At 38.4% G+C, this 21024-nt stretch overlaps 1 protein-coding gene across 1 annotated transcript; it reads left to right on the plus strand.

The window, feature by feature from the left end:
• The first annotated feature begins 386 nt into the window (after window positions 1-386).
• Window positions 387-20241, plus strand: tmem64 (transmembrane protein 64). The gene is made up of 3 exons (XM_041809521.1): window positions 387-1914; window positions 15264-15419; window positions 18189-20241. The coding sequence occupies exons 1-3, from the start codon at window positions 1201-1203 to the stop codon at window positions 18378-18380; spliced, it is 1062 nt and encodes a 353-aa protein (XP_041665455.1). The 5' UTR covers window positions 387-1200; the 3' UTR covers window positions 18381-20241.
• Window positions 20242-21024: the final 783 nt, after the last annotated feature.

A 21024-nucleotide genomic window follows, 5' to 3' on the forward strand; every position in this document is an offset into this window, starting at 1 on the left:
AAGAAAGAATAGTTATAGCTTACAGAATAAAATTGAGTGATCATTTCCTTAGTTGTAACAATTATTAGTTATTGAGTTTTACTATATGATCTCAGAATACTAATGTAGAGGAAGAGCAGTGATAGAATATCTAGATGACTGTGTGTGGCTCAGAGCCACAGGCAAAACTAAATCGTGCGAGTCTATAAATACAAGGTTGGAAACCATTGTGTCACATGGATAAATGTTACGTAAAAATCATCTGAAGTTAATTGATCCAAAACAAACGTAATTTGAAGTGAAACCCCGCGGACAACTCGCGATAAGACACGGGGCACTCTGATTGGATAAGAACGTCAAACGGATAGTCACGTGCTCGTGGGTTACTTGGCATTCTGGGACACAAACAGTGGTCGGTACGAAAAGCTTCAGCAGCGACAACAGCAGCAGTAGCTCCCACTGTGGACGGAGGGCGACGGGAGAAACAACAACACCACCCAGCTAGCAGTGAAACGCCAAAGAGGCTTTGTCAGAAACGACGTCGGTGCCATTTTTGTCACTCTGTTGTCCGAGAGTTACGGGCGAGGAGGCCAGCCACGGCGGCGGACTCTGTGAAATGCAGCGCTGGACTTTCTCCTCGCAGAGTTATTTAGCTTACGACAGTAGAGGCTAGCCGTGCTGTGATTTATGCTAACCATGGTGCTACCGTTAGCTGGATGGCGATACTGCTGGAGTCATAACAAGTTGACATTTTGGGAGCACTAAGATACTAGTCTAAAGGAGAGTTTGGTTGTTTTGTCACTGACATCCCTGTCCTGACAGCCCTCTCCATCCTTTGACTCGATATTGTCTTGCGCTTGGGGCAAAAACACGGAGAATGGCGAGTGTTTCAGGCAGAAACGACAAAAGTGGCACTTCCAAGCCATTGGACTGGCGATGTGTCCAGCTGGTGTACCCAAGATAAACGTGAAGCGGTACTGTTTAGGTGATGGCTAAGGAGAGTGACGGATTTCATCGTTATGTGTCACTTCAGAGTTGCATAACAATGTGTTACAACTGCTGAAGCAATCTCAACGATAATTCTTCTGTTGAGCCTCAACAAACACGTTTCTCGACATGGACTTGCTCTGGATGTAAAGACTGTTCTGAAATCTCAACCATCACAGCTGTCTCCAGGTCAGGCAGTTCACCTGAGCCCCAGCGCTCACCTGAGGGCCAACAATGTCAATGTCGGGGTCCTCGAGCATGCACATTTTCACCAAGCTTGTGAAGCATGCGGTGGGTAAGGCACAGATCCAGCTGAACCGCTGGCTGCAGAGGACTGCCACAGATGAGTGTGACAAAATCGACATCCTGATATGCAGCGCTTTTGATGAGACAGGGGCTGGCATTGGGAAGTCAGACGGGGACCCTGAGGTCATCAGTGCCGCAGGGGGAACAACCTTCAGCAACAGCAGCGCAGAGTTCAGGCACCCATGCTGTATCACCACCTTCTGCTTCAAGAGCGCTCTGCTGGCATGCATCCTGACTGCTGTGTGCTTCTCCTCGGTCGCCCTGGTGCGTCAGTACCTCAAGGACCTGCTGCTCTGGGTGGAGAGCTTGGACAGCTTTGTGGGAGCCATGCTGTTTATAGTCGGTTTGATTATCGTGTCGTTCCCGTGTGGATGGGGTTATATTGTGCTTAATGTGGCAGCTGGATACCTTTACGGCTTTGTGCTGGGGATGGGACTAGTTATGGTGGGAGTTTTAATAGGGACCTTTGTGGCACATCTAGTGTGCAAACGACTATTGACAGACTGGGTGCTGAACAAAGTTGGCAACAGCGAACAGCTCAGTGCTGTCATCCGAGTGGTGGAGGGAGGAAGTGGACTCAAAGTTGTGGCCTTAGCAAGACTCACTCCCATACCATTTGGGCTCCAAAACGCAGTTTTCTCGGTGAGTATGAAACTAGCTTTCAATCAGTCACAACCTTTTTTGTAAAGCCACAACAAATGTTATAAAATAGTATAGGCCTACTCTGCTATATTATTGACAGAACCAAGAATAATGCAACACGACTAAAGGACTTAGCAACATTCAAGTTAAATGAATGTGACAACTTCCCATTAACAAGCAGAAAACTTGAACAGAACCAGACAGCTGCCTGCTGTTATTGTGTGTTGGGCTTTCTGACAGAAAGACACAGAGAGACAAACACACAGAAACAACAACGACAAATAGAAAGATTTATGGCTATAATGGCAATAAGGAAGAGAAAGGCCGGGAACAGTATGACATTTGATGAAACAAACAAGGAATTGTTTGCCATATAGCTGACAGTGATCTAATATGACCAAATGGTACTGTCAGATTTTTTTTATTTTTATTTGATTTACATCTCTTTTATTTATATTTGGATGTATAATGGTCTGGGTTTGAGGACAGACAGTCTCTCTTAGCTATTATATTTAATCAGAATCTTAAAAAAATGTATGTGTACGTTTTCAGTCATCCAGGTAATCCAAAGCTTGACCTAAATGGGGCAACCAGACTTGGTTAAGGTTGTTGAAGACACTTGGGCTCTCATCTGACCGAGTCACTAGACAGTCTGGTGGTGGACCTCCACTGTCAGGCTCGTTCTCCACAATTGGGTCCCTTATAAAACTTTGGTAAAATCAAGTTCTAATCACAAAAAAATGGCATTTAAGGGGTTCAAATTTTGAAACAGAATGAATAATTGGTAAGTGTGGTGAAAACTGAAGTTACTAATAATAGTCAGAATAAAATTGGAATGATACATTATTACATAATATTTCTGTGGTAGTCTTTATTGGGGGGATTTTTTTACCTTAGGGACACAGGTGTCACACTTATTTAAAGTGTAAGTGAACCCCCAGCTCAGAGATAACTCCGCCCACTTCAAGATTTCAAGAAATGCACAGAAAGCGAGCAGTTTGGTACTGTTGCTACCCAATCCGTCCTGGAAACCCGATTTGTACTGCGCATGTGCAAACACGTCTACATCCACGTCTACATAAATGAATTCTAACCCTAACCAGTGGAATATAAATGCTAAACCTAACCCCAGGAAGCTAATTAATTAAGATATAAACCTACCCCAATGAGCTACCCCTAAATCTAACCAGTGGAAATTAAAATGCTAAACCTAACCTAGCTTCGATAGGCTGCCGAGCGAATGTAGACGCGTTTGCACATGCGCAGTACAAATCGGGTTTCCGGGACGGATTGGGTAGCCACAGATACTAAGAGGAGGGAGGGGAAAAGGACGCTTTGCCAGAAAAGTGGCACAGAGTCCCGCAGCACTGCTGCCACAGAGCGATCTTTTGAGATGGAGGATTTTTCCCCTCCAGAGTCCCCTGAAGCAGGTTGTGAAGTGGTGGTGGACCGTGGTGGTCCTAAGCACTACCTGTTTGGGTAACGTTACTAAACGTTACTAAAGCCGCCGCTCACGGGGCAGAGGCGGTGCAGGTGCAGGAGAGGATGGGAGTGGTCTCTGAATGGTAAAGTCAGATAGAGGCGGTAACACTGTACCTTTTATATAGAGTTTGTGATGTAGAAGCCTACTGATACTAGGTTTCACTGCCACATAAGCACCGGCTTCTAAGAAAAGATTTTTCAAAGCAGATGTCTGTTTGAGGTAATTAAAAGTCGTAAAATGCAGATTTATATCAGTTTTGGTGCAAATGTCGCCCCCCCAAAAAAATGTTGTGATAAATAAGTATGTGATTATTTTTTTAATTTCCTTATCGTATGAATTTATTTAACAAATACATGAAATAAATCATTCTCTACTATAATCAATACAATTTAAGATAGGCCAGGTCTATATGCTAGGTTATATTAGTTGGTGCATGAATCAATTTGAATGACATGTATTTATTTATTTATTTATTTTAATCACAGTTGTAAATTGACTGATTTGTTTTACTTACAGCCTTGTAAGAAGTCACACAACTAGAGCTGATCAGTTTAGAAAAAAAAACTAACTGTGTGTATTTTGACTCATATTGCAAATGCACTGTTAGTTGATGTATTGAAAAACTGTAGTCCTTAAATCATACTTTAAAGTTTAAAGATTGAGGATAAATAAAGAAAATGACCTCAACTGATAAAAGTCTGTTGTTCAAGCCTAAAACCACTTATTTATTAGTATATATGGCAAAAATTTAGACTTGATGTATGCTGATATTCACAGTCAAAATAACAGATGTAAATACTGGTAGAAATTTTAAAATCGTCCGATACACATATTTGCCTTTTTAGGCTAATATTTGTACATACTGATATGGGGTAACCTAGCACACAGGGGGAATTAGGGCCAGAAACTGATCTCAAGGAGGAGACACAAACTATTTAACGAAGGTTGTCAAAATTGCATGTTCAGAACAAAACAATCTGTTATTTTAGTGATGGTATCAAAAAGAACCAAAGCTTAAAATAAACTTAGGACCTTCAGTCATATTTATAACCTGTTGTCGCTGCTAGTGAAGGAAAGGCTGAATATCCAGACATTGCCAGTGTATTTGTGCAATTTTAGTAAAAAAAAAACATTAGAACCAACGTTTAAGACCTTAATTGCAGTAGATTTTTATTGTTTTAATTGTGATGAATCTTAAACATTGGACCTTACAAATGAACCGTTCATGTTAATATTCAGAGCTAAAGTTTAAAAGCAGACACACAGAAATGTTAAATTAGTCTCCAGAGAGCTGAAACTCATTCCTCTTCTAGAAGCAGGAAGCGTCTCTCAGAAACTGACTCTTTTATAGCCTCAAGGCACCAATTATTTTCACATTTAAACTATAATTTTTACATTTATAAGTTCTTGTTTCAGTCTTTGTATACTGAGTAACATTTTTTTCTTGAATACTGTCACAATTCAGTCATGATGGCATATGTTGTTTAATTTCTGTAGGGTTAATTGAAAGCACTAGTGAGGGCATCAAACAGTATGTGACCCACATTATCAGGCTGCTGCTTTCTGTTGCACTCCCACTCTTAACCTGAGGCCCTTGACCTTGAAGCATCCAATGAATAATTTATAATCGCTGATAACCTTCCCCAGTCAACTCATTGATATCTCCAAATGTTCTGCGGCCTGAGGGATGTGTAACTGAATTGTAGAAATCAGCTGGGGTTTCATGCAGCATGAGAGATGTTATTATGCTGATTGTAATTGAGCCATAAATGAAGAATGAAGACCTGAGGGTGAACCTAATGTTATGTAGAAATTCAGGCATAGATGTAAAGGAATATGCAAGCTATAATGATGCAAAATCTCTCCTTACTGTTCACAAATGCACCAGATTACATACTTAGTACAGTATTATTGCTTTCACACACAAGCATGTCTCCTAAAAATATATAAAAACAACCAAATTAAGGCTGTTCAAATGTACTCTTCTGCATTGCATTTCCTCTAAATGAACTACAGTAATACTGGCTTGGAGGTGCAGAGTTCACAAAAATAATAGGATATTCTCCCCATAGTTGTAAAGGAATCAAAGCTGTCTAGCAACAGATCTCATTTCACAAGCAGTAAGCTCGTTTAAAAACTATTAACACCCCAGAAAGCGGCTTGTTTCATATTTTCATTTCCCCTCTAACTGAAGCTTTTAGAAAACTGGACCTAGTTTGTGGAAACATATCTGGTAAGAAAGGATTCAAGTGTTAACAGGGAAAAAAAACAACAGTGGTACAAACATCTAGAAGTGGATGCAAAGTGGGGAGCTTGAAAGGCATTTATAGCTCAGAGCATGAAGGAGTTGATGCACAGGCCTGAGGCAGGAAAAAGGAAAATGACGTAACTGAGTTTCACAAGCCCAGTAATTGCATGCTGCAAACCCAGGAAGTTTTCTGAGGTGACTGATGTATTTTTCTGCTATATAGAGACCTGGTGATTTTGCTGTAGCTTTGTTATTAGTTCAACATCATCACACTATAATCCGAAAAACATTAAATATATTCTTACCTGTGTCAGTGCTGAGATTACCAGATTCCAAAATTTGAGGCCAGATAATTAGACTGCGACCTGACTCCAAAGATTGATCCTTTTCCTTTTAACTGATGGAAACATTGACCCATAAAATAGCGACATAATGATGGATACTGATATATTCTATTTCTTTAAAAGTACCGATTGCATTTTTACTCTTTTAAACCATTATTCCTCCGGCAAAAGTTCTGTTATAAAACTGTCAAACCCTACTGTAGTTGTATTTTGTGAGTATATGTGTTTGTATTGAATAGACCTATGAGATCATCTATTATCCTTAGCTGGGCCTGAATTAAACCAAATCAAAGTATCATCATGGTACTGTAATATCAGCTAATATTAGGGATGCACGATATCCTATGATATCGGCATTTCTACTGGTATTTACAACCACTATTTCTCCCAGGAGTTGTAGGCTGGACCAACAGACCTACTGTACGTCAGTTGACGTCTTCTTCATTTATAATCATTCCTTCTCTTTAGAGAGTGTTTAAAGGACTGAAATTTGTTGATTTGTTCATCCTAAGATCCTAAACTTCAATCCTTAAAACATACTTTTTGATTAAAAGACTTGGTTGAATGCAGACAAAGAATTTAGCTGACGTATGTCTGTTGATCCAGCCTAAACTTCACAAACATATTCATTTGGCCTATGTATCATTGTAAATTGGGTGAAATTTTCATATCTGCTGAAACCAATAATAGACTTTTTAAGCTACTACCTGCTAATACCAATATCATGTTGATAATATTCTACATCCCTTAAAAATCACATGGTTACCTGTTTTGACAATAAGTCCAAGGATTTCAATTGCAGGCCAACTTCTTCATACTGTCTAAATTGCACAAATACACTGGAACATTCTGTTAGCCAATACAGTTTTCTGCTTTCTTAGAGAGTGCTCTCTCTTTCCTCGAGGTAGCTTTCTGTTATAAATATCACAGAGGCTGTGTAGATTTTTAAAGCTGTAAGGACCTGTTTTAATACAGAGGCAGCAAAACAGGCATCCTAGACACTCAGTATTGAATAACCTCCTACATTGTTCAAACTACAGAAATATAGTCTCTACATAGCAGTGCAGTTCACACAGTGTTAATATAACTTGTTAAACCAGCCTGTGAACTTGATCAGACTACCACTGTACTGCCTCTTTTGCATGCCGCAGGTTTTGGTTAAAAATATGACTGAAGAGCTCAAGTGTATTTTTAAAACTTCAGTCCTTCTTTTGAAACTGTCAGTCATTTCTATAAAAGGAGATTTTGTGCTTTCATAAAAGGTGGTATCAAAAACTATTAACGTATGTATAATTTGGCAGATTATTAGAAACCTTGTTCAACAATTCATCCATCAATAGTCAGATCTCACTGGTTGAGTGTACACTTCAGTCCTGATACTGTTGACAAATTAGGAAATACATTTATAAACTTAAATAGCATTTTTAATATTTCTTATCGTTCATTATAGGGGTGCACTCTGATTGTAGTTTGTTAATATTCGCTAACCTTACATACCAGATAGACTGTTGAACATGAAGCTTGTGCTTGACTGTATTGTACTTCTTAGTTTCTTAGTTTCAGCACTAGGCAGTGCTGTCATGCTAATTCTGTAAAAGAAAAAAAACATTTTGGCAAGAAGTTTTTATTGATGTTTTTCTTTTTCATTACCAAATTAAGTCCACACTGTGAAATGTTAACATATCGGCAACCAAAATAAAAACAATATCACTATTTATAACACCCCTATTGATTTCCAGGGGTGGAGCTAGTGATGGCCAGGTCCGACCAGGGCCCCCTGAAATCCGATTGGCCTCCCCAAAATCCTTAAAATCATTGGCTGTTCACATTGTCAGGCATTAACTAGCCATTTTAGCAAACAATTAGCCAATCTTAACCTACATTAGATTAGTTATAATATTAATATCCTCACTATGCAGTATATGAAAATGCCCCCGCTTTAAATGTCTGTATGTGGCCCTCAGTGGACACCCCTGCCATAGATTGTGCTTGGGAAGGGTTGAACCTTAAAAATACTAAGAAAGTGATTGGACAAAGGCTCTTCCTGTTAGGAGCCAATCAGAGTGACAAAAACCTCAAATAATGCTGATGGGTCTGACCGCTCACTGACTGGGAACAAGCTTACCAGCTGAAGCTTAGCAAGATGGATCTGCCTTATGACAGACATGGGATCTGGTCAAACCATTTGCATTGCAAGATTAAGCTCTGGCTGCATTTATAGACGAAGATTTTTTTTTAAATATAAGTAAGTTTATTAATACTGTGGTTCACTTGTAAAATCCATGTGTCCTATGAGCTGTAGCTCATTAAATATTAAGTTACAATACATTATGCTTTTCTGACATGAGATCATCACGGTTATCTGTTCAAAGTTGGGATTACTCTCTAAAGTGTGAACACATTAAATCAGCTGCTGATTATTAGTCACAGTCATTTGACAGCACTGAGTTGGATCATCCCAGGAATCAGCTGACTGTAGCTACAACAAGCCCGGCTTTCACAAAACATTTCTGCTACCCTTGTGGATGACTTATGGTTTGTTATCTGAGAAGCATCTCGAATTTAAAAGCTCAGGCCTTGACATTAGAGCTGAACACTGAGGAAAGGATAATTGAGGCTGACGTGTGAAGCTGACCATGAAAGCGGAGATAATGCATTTGTTATCTGTTAAGTAAATTAAGTTAAGTCAATTAAAAAGCCAGCACAATCCACCATTGTTATACTGCCTAACTCTATGTCTGCTTAAACTGTTAACTCTTAAAGAACCCAGTTCCTGCACATGTTGTTCTTTAAGTCCTTTGCAATATGATAAAGGATTTATAAAAGCTTAAAATTAAGAAAAGGGGAGTTTTAAAAGCTAAATAGTTCTAATTCCTCTTGTTTCTACCTCGCCGTGGTAAACTGTCCACCTGTGAAATGATTTCTTCTTGGAGCAGGACTTGACTTCCAAACCCAGCAGATGGTCTCTTCTTGCCTGACTGACTTAAATGGCTTCTGTTCTATTTGTCGTTGTTTCATACTTTCCGCTTCATGGTTGGGACACAGCTCTGTGTCCAAAGGTTGAGCGGTCCCTCACATGCCAAGATCGGGCTTTAAAGGTAGTTACAACATTGCATTTACAGTTCCTCGGTGAGGAGGTGAAAATGAGGTGTCAAAGTCAAAGGGACACACATTTACACTGTGTTGTCATGTTGCCGTCACTGTCGCTGCTGCTGCTGCTGCAATCTGTCTGCAAGGGTCAAATTAAACGGCAGGATAATTGACAGCCTTGTGAAATACTGTTTTTAAGTCTGCTCTGGGTCATTATCAAGTGAAGAAAGCAAACAGACACTTAGTGGAAGGGGATGTCGGCTTTCCAGCAGCTTGAATACAGGTGCTACAGAAGTGGGTCATGTTAGGTTGTATGCCATGTTGTATTTGTTGTAGTCCTGCTGCTAGATTCAACTTATGACAGCTGTTTGTCTTTGAAATACAGCTTTGACTCTAACCATGCCCATGAGACGGTTCCCTTTGGCATAATTTTACTCAAGAGCCAAGTAGACATCAGTGAGCTCTAGGTTTTATACACGTACTCCTGCACTTGGAGCAAAGTTTTTTGTTGGAGCCTGATGTTGCTGTGACATACAGATCTAACAGCCTGATATCCATACCTGTTTTGTTCAGAAAGTTTCACATGTAGCCCCTGGTTCTCTCAGTGTTAAAGTTAATAGCTTCTTAATGTATTTACATAACTTTACTTCTAACAAGCAAATGAAAATTGTGAATGTAAAGATATCTAAATTTTATATAACATTGAAAAATACAAAAGCTTTGAAAGATTTCAGCTAAACAGTCATTAAACAGAAGTTGCTGCTATAGGTGGAGAGATCGCTGTCTAAATGACACAAATCTCAGTAGTGAAACATTGCAAGTCCATATATACAATGAAGACAGTAGGCAGAAGTTTTCCAGCTACTTTTGGTAACTAAACCAAGAGTATCCACCATTGGCTGTCTAGAAGATGGATTTCTGTTGCTGTGGTATCTATACAGGTATGGATATAGTTTGATTTTTACTTGAATGTAATAAAAATATCTTGACAACCCTACTACAAAGACGACATCTTTAGGAAACCACTGCTTTAGAGATAATGGAGGAACTAATGAGACTGCACTTAGCTGAAAAACCCCATTATACACACTTAAAGACACGTGTTTCTAAATGTCACCACTTCAAACAAGTAAATTGCGACTCGCCGACCAGGGTGATCTTGGTCGATCAAAAGCTTTTCAACCAAACAATTGACCCTATTAATTACATTGTAATCAGTTTTGTTTTATCTTGATTGTGATTATTAAATACATTGTAAGTACTGAACTGACTTTGTTCGAGAGCATATTGAAATCTTTTAGGCTTGTCTCCAAATATTTTCCCATCATGTGCCTCCTCATCAATGGTAAATCACTGATAACTCCCACACACCTTTAACCCCCTGTGTCTCAGTAGGTGAAATGTCACACATTACATTATAGAGAGAGCTCAAAGACACTTTCTCAATAACAGATATTTCAGGGGGATAGATGAGGTTTGTAATCTGGGTCATACAATGCCTGTATACAATACAATGTTGTGAGAAATGGAAAAAATCTTGTTTTGAGAGTTGGTTTGTATTTCTTAATTGTTTAAATGAGTATTATTAGGCCACTATTCTGAAATAAGTCTCCTAGTTTCTCTCAAGACCTTCCCTCAAGATGTACAATAACCTCCATGCCTTCAAAGCATTAAGTATTATTGGATTAGAACAATTATATGTAATATTTTCAAAATTTTTAAAGAAAAGCATGTTTTGTAATTTAAATTTTGATAAAGATTATTCAGTATCTAACCAGATACAAGAAGACTTGCTGTGTATTTCGTTACAAACTTCAAGTAAGCGCACAGTTGGTATATTTTGATATTTGGCAAACCCAATGTTAATGCACATAGATAAAGATCTCATGTTTACTTTTAATGGGCTTTTTTTTTATAAACTAAAAGTGTACAGTCTCTGTGCTGCTAATTTGACCTAAAGTGTTTTTTAATACATCTATTTTTTTTTACTTTTATCCGTCTACTCATAAAGGACAGTGGATAGAGTCAGAAACAAGAAGGAAGTGGGGGAAAGACATGCCAGGCTTGAACCCAGGCCGCTCACATACATAGGGCAGAGCCAGAGGCACACCTTTAAACCACCATCCCATCCACGCCCCCAAAGTGTTTTTAATGCCAAACTTCATTAAATGATTTTAAATGATGAATCTGTAATTTTTGGAGATTTGAGGCAATTTATAACAATCTGTGATAATACTCATAGCTGTGATGTTTTAGGTTATGATCATCATTATGTGATATTTTAATATCATAACATCTCTGATATTGAAGACTGTGAAGTTTAGACTGACACTATTTAACTAAAGTTTTAGGCCTGGACTACATTTACATGTTGGTATCCTTATTCCTACATACCTGTCATGTGAAAAAGATGTCGTTTTTTCAAAAGCTCTTTTACTCTTTGATACATATATCAAAAAATCAACATAGATTTTACTTTCTTAAAACCTGTGGTGGTGAAATCTTTGACTCTGTTAATTGACATATCTCTGATATCTGTTTAAGTGCAGTGCTAACATTCAACAAAGCTAATGATTTGAAGTTTTGGGGGTGGGGGAAGGGGGGGTCAGGCTTTTGCCTCATGATGCACAAATCTCAAACCTTCCCTCTAGTCTGAGAAGCTAATGTCAGAGTGCTGCCTTCAGTTGGGAGTTTAGCCAGCTGACAGAAGCAGGCTAATGAGCCGAATCCCTGGGTTCACCTGCATCCTCTGCTCCGTATTCACTCCCCGCGTCTCCCTGTACACTGTTACCCATCTTAACTGGAGACTCATTATTACATCTTCCTGATTCTGTATCTTTATGATCTTACTGTCTATGACAAAAGCTCAAACGAACAGTGGGTGGGTACCTCTTGGCCTGTGCTGGCTGGTGGTGGAGTTATGTATTGTCTGCTCTGCCCTTGGTAAGCACTTTCTGTGGACGAGGCTACATTTCACCATGCCCCACGCTTCTTTCTGCTGAAGTCGATGGTGCTACATTATAGCAGGTAACCTGAAACGACTCAAAGACTGCAGCAGTTTGCAAAACAGTAGGACAGCTCTGGAAAAATAGTTTGCATATACCTTGCAAACAAAGAAGCCCTACTCAAATGTATCACAGCGATCTAATGCTGCTATAATGAGCTGATGAAGCTATCTGGACAATCACTGTGTGATTAATAGGACATGCACACACCAACCCTGCATTTGTCCGGATAAGAGAGGGAATACAGCATCCCGGAGTCACTCCTATAATTTATGATGCAGTCGAGTTACCTCTCTTCTTTTTGTTTACGAGCACAAACTCAGACCTGCATTGCTGTTGCTGTGTATAAATCAGGTCAAGCTGAGGATGGGGTGTTTTGCACTTAGATTTGCAGATTATCTTGAAAATGTGGTGTGCAGAATTGAGTGGGAAGTTCAGTGTGAATTCTCTGCGCAGATATTTAAAAAAAAAAAGAAAAAAAACGACCAAATAGCCCCTTCCCCTGGCCATGTGTTAGACAGCTGCATGCCTGGGTGTGGAGGGACTTCAGAGGACATGTGCTTCACAACTAAAGACACTGCATTCCTCTTCTTTCTTCTTCTGCAGCCCTCCCTTGCTCACGTCATGTCTCAGAGATCAGCTGAAGGCGTTTGGACTGTGTTGACACATAGTGTGGACACATGAGCACTAGTCTTTCAAGGAGAACGGCCTTTTTTCATGATGCATACAGAGCTATGTAGCTTGATAGCAACATTAGCTTAGATTTCATAACGTCAGTGTCCCAAGAATTATAACTCTTTATCAGTGTAAGATAGCAGGAGAGGGGTGAGGATCGACAGTTTCACTGCAGGGACACTCTGACTGGAACAAACTAATGATAAGACTATGGATCAGGCTGTGGTGTCTGCAGTAACATGCCTTGGCCCCCGACTCTCCACTATCAACCACAGTATGGTCACAGTACACACAGAGCCAAGGTCACATCCACCCTGGCACTAGCACACATCCACTTATGTCATCACGTAATCAAGGGATCAAGGGTACCCGCGACACAGACGCTTGTTTATATTTAGTGGTTGTAATGAGATATGAAATGAGACACTTGGTTAGACATCTGATGTCATGTTGTAAATTTTTTTGCTGACTTGATCATGTCAGGTCATATTTTGAAGCCAAATTTGCTGCACTTTTTCTTTGATGATGATTTTCATGATGATTTTGTCTCTTCTTCCAAAATAGTTCAACGTTAGTAAGACGACTCTTTAAGAAAGGGCCAGTACAACCACACCAAAATACTTTATAACAAATGGAATGATTTGAATATCATCATGTTTTTTACTATCTGCAACCAAACATACCTCACGTATCGAAGTTAAAGTGTCTGTCTATTGAAGTCTTTTGACTGGAAAGTTAGGATACATGGTATGGTGTGTAACATGGTGTGCTCCTCCTAACGCTTTCAAAGTTTGTTAAAGCTTTGAACTGCAATGCATAGTGGTAAATATTGCTGGGCTAGTGACATCAGTTCTTCTCTAGTTTTTCACAATGCATTGTAGGATAGAATTAGTGCACTATGGAGTGTGTACCACTGCACTTAGAATTTAGACACTACTCTAAAACAGCATATTCACATCATTTTAAACACAGCCTAAGAGATCATAGGAGGTAACCTTGCTGAGCTGATAGATTGCTAAGATTCAATGCTTGTCTATCAGCAACTCCAACATGCAGAGAGCTAAAAAAAAGCTATAAAAGCGTATAGGTTTGTGCCTCGTCTGAGAATAAATATACCAATCAGCATCATTTAAGGAGGACGAGGCAGTTGCTATGAATGTGATTTAGTTTTACTGCAAGTCAGAAAACAATGGTGACCAGTGAAGAGTTGAGGTTGGATTTAGTTATAGACGTTGTTTGGGACAATATTTTTTAATTAAAAAAGAAACAGAATCACGCTGAAAGCCTTTCGTTGTGGAAAAGGTGTTTTTGCTCTTCTCGCCACTGCCTTGGCATGAGATTGATTCACCAGCTGGCTCCACCGATGGTGAAAAATGATGGCTGCTGCCTGGTGAGCCCCCTGGGGCTGCGCTTGCCCACTGTGTCATTGATTTTGTCGCTCTGATTGGCCTGTAATGAATGTGACAGAAAATTCGTACAGGTTTTTAAGCCTAGTGCTCATGTCCAAATGCCCCATGTACACAGGCTGTCGTCCTCACGGCTGGTGGCCTGGGTTCATGTCTGATCTCTGGCTTCTTTCCTGTGCGTCATTCCTCACTCTCTCGCTCTCTTTCTCTTTCTTCCCTGTTTCCACTTTCCTTTACTTACAAATACAGGCATAGAATCCCTACAACACTCGTAAAAAGGGTTAAAGATTTCACCTTTGGATCCAGTGTCTATAAAATGACTTATTATGGTGGTTTATTCTTTGTCTTGAAACTTTAATTACCTGAGTCATTTCAAGAAATCACTTCAGAACTTTAGATGAGAAATATCTCTCTAAAGGAACTGCTGATTAAAAAAACAAATAAAGACTATCTTTAAATTGGACGTTAGAGACAAAAAAGGTTGGTTTAATTTTCATTGAAATTGTGAATCTTGTCACTGAAAGTTGAACTGCTTTTAGAGATCCTGGAGAGGCATCAGTATTCATTTTGCTCAGTTTCATAACCGTCCAAGGACCTCCCAGGGGTTTTAATCTAAAAATATTACTGAAGCTGCTAAATATTGAGGTACATTGTTGAAATATTTTTGAATATAGCAGAGAAGAAGTTTAAGCAGCAGAACATTGAAGAGTATTAATGAAGTGCGAGTTCCTTAGGTTGTACTTTAACCTAGTACTTGAAATGGTAAATGGTCTCTTTATCTGCGTTTATATGCAGTAAATGTCTATTGCCACAGAGTTATACTAATGAGTTTAAGTTCTTAAATAATAATTATTCTTTGTGTAATTTACCACTGATCTAAGATTAACCTAAATACATAAGGAAAGTTCAATATCATTTCCGAATTAATTATTAGATTCTGATGAAATGTAATGTGAGAAACATGGCTGAGCCTTGACTCTGATCTAAGATGATAAAGGACTGATTTCAGCTTTAGTGTAAGCTTTCTCACTGTATCACTGAAATGCTGTAAAGTGATTTTCCACTGTTTTGAAATCATTCTGTTGTATTTCATTTCAGATCACAGACGTGTCCTTGCCAAACTACCTGGTGGCCTCCTCTGTGGGTCTGTTGCCCACACAGCTCCTCAACTCTTACCTGGGCACGACGCTTCGCACCATGGAGGACGTCATCGCTGAGCAGAGCGTCAGTGGCTACTTTGTGTTCAGCCTGCAGGTGAGCTGATTGTTTTTGTTTAATGTGTGAAAGTCTGTTACACATATTTGTGAAAATATTCTGCTCTAGCTTTTATACCTGAAAATGCCTATGTGCCAGGCATTGAATTGTTTTTTGTCCCTGTAAAAACACAAACACTGAATCTCGTTTGACTATGAACATTGTCTGATAGTCCGTCAGACTATTGAGATAACAACAGGAAAAACTTGCTTCTTTGGCACTGCCCATGTTCGGAATGTTTGCCGAGTTCTGTATAAGGTGATGACCAGCTCTGGAAACCATTCAGTCTTCAGTGACATGTTTTGTGTGTCCGTTTTTTTTTTCCATTTAGGGTAGATCTTGTCTACAAAGTTGGTCAAACTTAATCCTAGTGCAAAGACTCCACATCTGCTCCTTTCCTTAGTTTATAGTAACATGAAACCTGCACGTAAGCAAGTTAAGCCTTATGTAGATAATTAACTTTCTCCACAGTGCTGTTCAGCTCATCCAAAGGTCGTCTGAAGCTGGCACCATGTTCCTAACACCTGTTCAGCTTCATTTAATCCTCACAGTTTCTCAGAGATCAGGGAGTGTTTGCATGGGTCTGAGGATAAGGGTCAGTTTGGGATTAAGGAGGTATCCATGCTTCATGCAGAAGGAAATGCTGTTAGTCCAAATGTTAACTACTTGTAAACATGCCTTTTTTTTTTACATGTGATGGGAAAGAGATAGCAGAGCTCACTTATCTCTCAGTGATGTGATGCATCAAAAATGAACTTTATGCAATAGCTGTATGTTTACAAAATTTTCAGTGACATACAGTGATTAACAAATTTATTAGACCACCTGTAATATTAGTCTCAGAGACCATCCAGCATCATGAAGTGCTTTAATGCGGACTCTTTCATTTTCAGTGAGCTATCCAGGTTTTACCATTTTGAACAGGAATAAGGAATTTCAAACTGAATTCACCTTTTTATACCCAAATTTGAACTGGCTCACTGGGCTTCTCTGAGAAGTCAGAAATTAATCAAGCATAACATTCAAGCTCTAAAACTTTTTTTTTCTGTGCAGGAATGCAAGTAAAGAACTATAATTTAAATATTAATCAAGAATTAATTATGTGCTTTACCATTTTTTTAGTTTTTTTGTAAATCAGTAAATTTGAAAATTCATGGATAGTAATAATAGTTATATTTTAGCATTAAAAATATCCTTTCGGTTAAAGAGCTTCTACATATTGGTTTATTAACCATTGCAGAAACATAAAATGATTTTGGTAATTACCAATGCTGTTAATTTAGGGCAGCTGTGGCATAAACCTTACTTTGGGTGGTGGTCTAATAACTTGGTTAAACAAGTATCTAAATGCTTCAAAATTTTAAATTAAACCCAATAAATTCTGATGAAATATTTTCTATTAAAATTTCCTGAAATAATACTTTAGTTTGGAAAAAATAATATTTTTTATTTTTCCAACTATTCCAAATAAAAAGTTAAAGTTTCTGAAAATCCCCAAATAAAATTTTCAAATATGAACATCTGAATGCTTCTATATTTTTTTAAGTAAAATCTACTAAAAATATTTTATTTATATATTATTGTTATTATTTATTATATTTAAATTGTAACAATAAATATTTCTAAAATATTCAGATGAAAGCCTACGATTCCTTAAAAAATCTCGCTTAAAAGTTTCATACAATTTTTAAACTTTCTGAATGCTACTTTAAAGGTAAATATTGTGTAATATTTAGCTTTGTAGCATTCAGCAGAACAAACTTGGTTAAAATAAAACATAATATCTATCAAGAGGTCAATCTAAATAACTTTTGTTATAAAGATAAAAGTGAAATTGTTGTTTTTTTATCAAATTGGAATTACCCTTTTTTAATAGAGAGGGAAGCTACCCTCCATGGCATTGTTGTCTAGAATCTGACTGTTAGATGATGCTTATATGCCCAGTTTTACACACTGCACCTTTAATTTTGAAACAATTTTTTTCTTGAAATTTTACACAAGTTCCCCAAAGAATATTTTCAAGTTTCTTTCCATAAGTTTCTATAACTCAAAAGAAAAATTAAAAAATCTGAAAAATGTGGTTAAACATTTTTATCTGTTTTTCCAATTAAACATTTCAACAAGTTTTTAAATATTTCTGGAAACTTTCAGATGAAAATTTAATATATTGTGGCAGTGCCCAACTATATGTATGTATCATATGTATGTTTTATATCCATTTAATTTAATTATTAGAGGATACTGAGCTCTTCAGTCCGACAGATGGCGATATCTTCATAAAAACAATTTTTTACAGCCTTGTGTCTGCCTTTTTTCTCGTTATAAATGAAGTTTTCTTGTTGTCTGATGATAACATAAACCTGATGTAGAGTTTGATTTGCCAATTTCCTAAGTAGCTTACTAAATTTAGCAGAAAAAGTAAGGAAATTTGTGTCTGTTAGATTATTTCTTAGTTGTAACACCGCGTCTTGGAAATAAATCTTACATCGTCAGAAAGCCTGTTTATTTCCCTTAAAAATGGTGCCACATTTGCAAGGAACATGCATGCAAGAAAAGAATAAAAGATGAAGAAGGTAATTGTGTTTGTTAATCTGTACACAGTGATCATTCCTGATGAAACAAACATTTGAGTTCGTGGCTCTATTCCACTGGAGTGTAGATGCATTGTTTTTTTGATTGCTTCTTTTTAATGATAGGAGGATTTTGAAATGTAAAATAGACCACACCTACTCTAACGTAATGTCACTTCTTTGTCTCTGCCACCTGCAGATCGTCATCAGCATCGGCCTGATGTTCTACGTCGTGCATCGTGCTCAGGTTGAGCTCAACGCAGCCATCGCCGCCTGCCAGATGGAGCTGAAGTCATCACACATGAACGGCTCCTCCACCAATCACAGCGGCTTCACCTACTGCAGCAAGAGGGCGACGGCAGGCGCTGGAAACTGCATCAATGTAGTGTGACGGCAAACTGACACACGAGGCAGCAGTTTGTACGACCTGGTCACCGACTTGTAAAAACTGCTGAGCTAAAGGGAACTGCGCTGTGAAAAGACAATGTTATGAGAAAGCGTACATGTTTGGTTGGTTTGATGCTCAGAAGTGTGGGACCATGCACCTTTGAAGATATGGTGCAGATAGAAATGGTTTATGGTACTTCATGTAGGGAGTCTTTTTTTGTTTTTTTTTTTAGTTTTTTTAAATTGTGTTCCTCAAGGTACTTAACCTTTACTCTGTTACAGGAGATGTCAATGAAATGATATTAAGAAATATCAGAGGTGGCCTGAGCTAGCTGCCTGCTAACACTATGAATGTTCAATCTGGAGCTTTTCTAGAGAACCAAGGAACCATATTTCCATTTCAGTGTCAAAGAATGCCAGCCTATGCACCTTTCTTCCACTCTACATCCATTGTTTCTTTGCTTTTATTATCTGTCAAGGTCTAGTGCTAATTGACATCATCAATAATAAGGGCATTAGTAATATTTTTACATTTGTGGCTGTCTGGTCGGTTTTTTTGTTTAAGTGTCTGATATTTGGACTGAAAGAGAGATTCTCACTGAGCATCTCAGACCGTTTGATTTCTGCTGTCATACGATCATCTCAGCAGATTGAGCCACGTCTGCCCAGAGTTCATTTTAGCACTTCTGCAGTTTTGGTAAGAGCAGCTGGGGAGGAGAGCATATTTCACAGCAGGAAACTCAGGAATGTTTCTGCCAGAAAAGTTGAAAGTTGCAGCTTGATCAGTTCCTCAGCAGCACAGCCATGTGTTCTGCTACAGAGATTCCCACACTGAACAAACCCTGAGACATCAAGCTTTCCTGTAAATGTTTCTAACTCATTTTGATTTGATTTAACATTTGTTTTTGTTTAACATTTTAGCTGTGAGAGGATCTATTAATGTTATTAAGTAGTTTGGGGTTAAGATCATAGTTTTGACAATTCTGTGCAATATGAAGAACGGTGACAAAATGGCATGAATGTCATATTTCAGTGCTGAAACCAAACTAATCAGAAATGCATACAGATAACACAATCTGTGTTTATTTAAGGTTCTACTTACTTTATAGAGCTAGAGAGCTAGATGGGATAGAGAGGCTGTTATTTTTTTATGTGCCATAATTTGATAAACAGACGCCATGACACTGGCCCCACCTGAGCTGAGGCTACATGTGACTTACTTGTTTTATGACTTAATGTTGTTTTTGATAATAGAAATTATCTGTGAATAATTCCTTCTTGTTTAAGCTCTTATAAACCAACAAAGCTCTCCTACTTATAGGTTCTTTTGCACAGTCCACTATGACAGATTATTTTCATACAGATGCAAAACAAGGACGGGGGTTTGGTTGGTCGAAGGTTGAACCTGTTGTGTCTCAGAAGCCGACAATCAAACACAACAAGGACACTAGGTGATGAATGTGATAATACTTTTTATTTTTACATGAATTATTGTGATGCTGCTCCTCAGACAACGTCTGATTGAGGAATAATAAGGGCTCCTATATGAAATATCCACCTTTATATCCCTGTTTTTTTTTTTAACTAATGCCTGTTATATAACGCTGACACAACTTTTTTTGTTGTCATCAAAGCCAGATTAAATGTTCCCCCGAACACATTCCATGCTGTCAGTCCTCTAAATCACCGTCAAGTTAGTCTAATGTTGGTCAAAAGGGCCCTTTCCTGTCTGAATTTAGCAATAATGTTTGAAAGCAAAAACAACATGATGAAAGTCCTAACAGTTAGAGCTTTGCCCCATTGTTTACTTCCACTGTAAAAGATCTGTATAATTTTCTTTAAAAGTAAACAAAAACTACATTCAAGGTTGTCAATCCTCTGTACAGTTCAGTATCAGCTTTCCCAAGGTTTGTGTTGAACCTGTCTGTTACCTCCTGCTGTCTTTAACGGAGGATTTCTGTTCTACCAATGAAGGGGAAGAGACACCAAAACTTTTGAGATCAGAACAACTTGTTGAGATGTGAAGCCCTTTCTTTGGAGGGTCCCTAAACCTGCTGATCATCACCTCAAAATCCTTTCAATAAAACCAACACATTAACCTCTCACTCTTTAATTTAAAGAAGTCTCTGCAGAAAGGTGAGGAATGTTTATTACATGTTAACTAGTCTCACACATAGAGCATATAAAGCATAGATGAGGTCTCAGTGACCTTATCCATGATTTCTTAAGCCAGGAGATGGTTGTCCCCATCTTTGACCTGGTCTCTCTTACTTTTGATCAGTCTAGAAACAAAAGAGTTGGCGTCACAGCAGGCCTTACGCCATTCTGCAGACTTCATTGTATCTGCCTATTAGCCAATTCAACTATAACCACAATTATGCGCAAGTCAAAAATCACCCCCAGTACAGTGTAAACCTTTAAGAAAGTATGGTAAAGATACTAAATTTATCTTTCAAACCATGGTGTAAACCTGCTTCATTCAGCTGTAAAAACAGACATTTTAATATAGGCCTTAATGGAGATTCTTTCACTTTCAGAGCCAGCCTCTAGTGGACACTTGTGGAACTGCAGTTCCTGTGTGTCCGTATTGGTTTCATTTTTCAACACTGGAGGGTAGTACCTGGACTCATCCCTTTGTTTATGAGTTT

Source organism: Cheilinus undulatus, linkage group 16 (assembly GCF_018320785.1).
Source record: "Cheilinus undulatus linkage group 16, ASM1832078v1, whole genome shotgun sequence".
In the NCBI taxonomy this organism is placed as follows: Eukaryota; Metazoa; Chordata; class Actinopteri; order Labriformes; family Labridae; genus Cheilinus; species Cheilinus undulatus.

Coding starts and splice junctions, on each gene's coding strand:
- tmem64 (XM_041809521.1), top strand. CDS start 1,201: ATGTCAATGTCGGGGTCCTCGAGCATGCACATTTTCACCAAGCTTGTG. Junction 1,915..15,263: donor TCCAAAACGCAGTTTTCTCG/GTGAGTATGAAA, acceptor ATTTCATTTCAG/ATCACAGACGTGTCCTTGCC. Junction 15,420..18,188: donor ACTTTGTGTTCAGCCTGCAG/GTGAGCTGATTG, acceptor TGCCACCTGCAG/ATCGTCATCAGCATCGGCCT.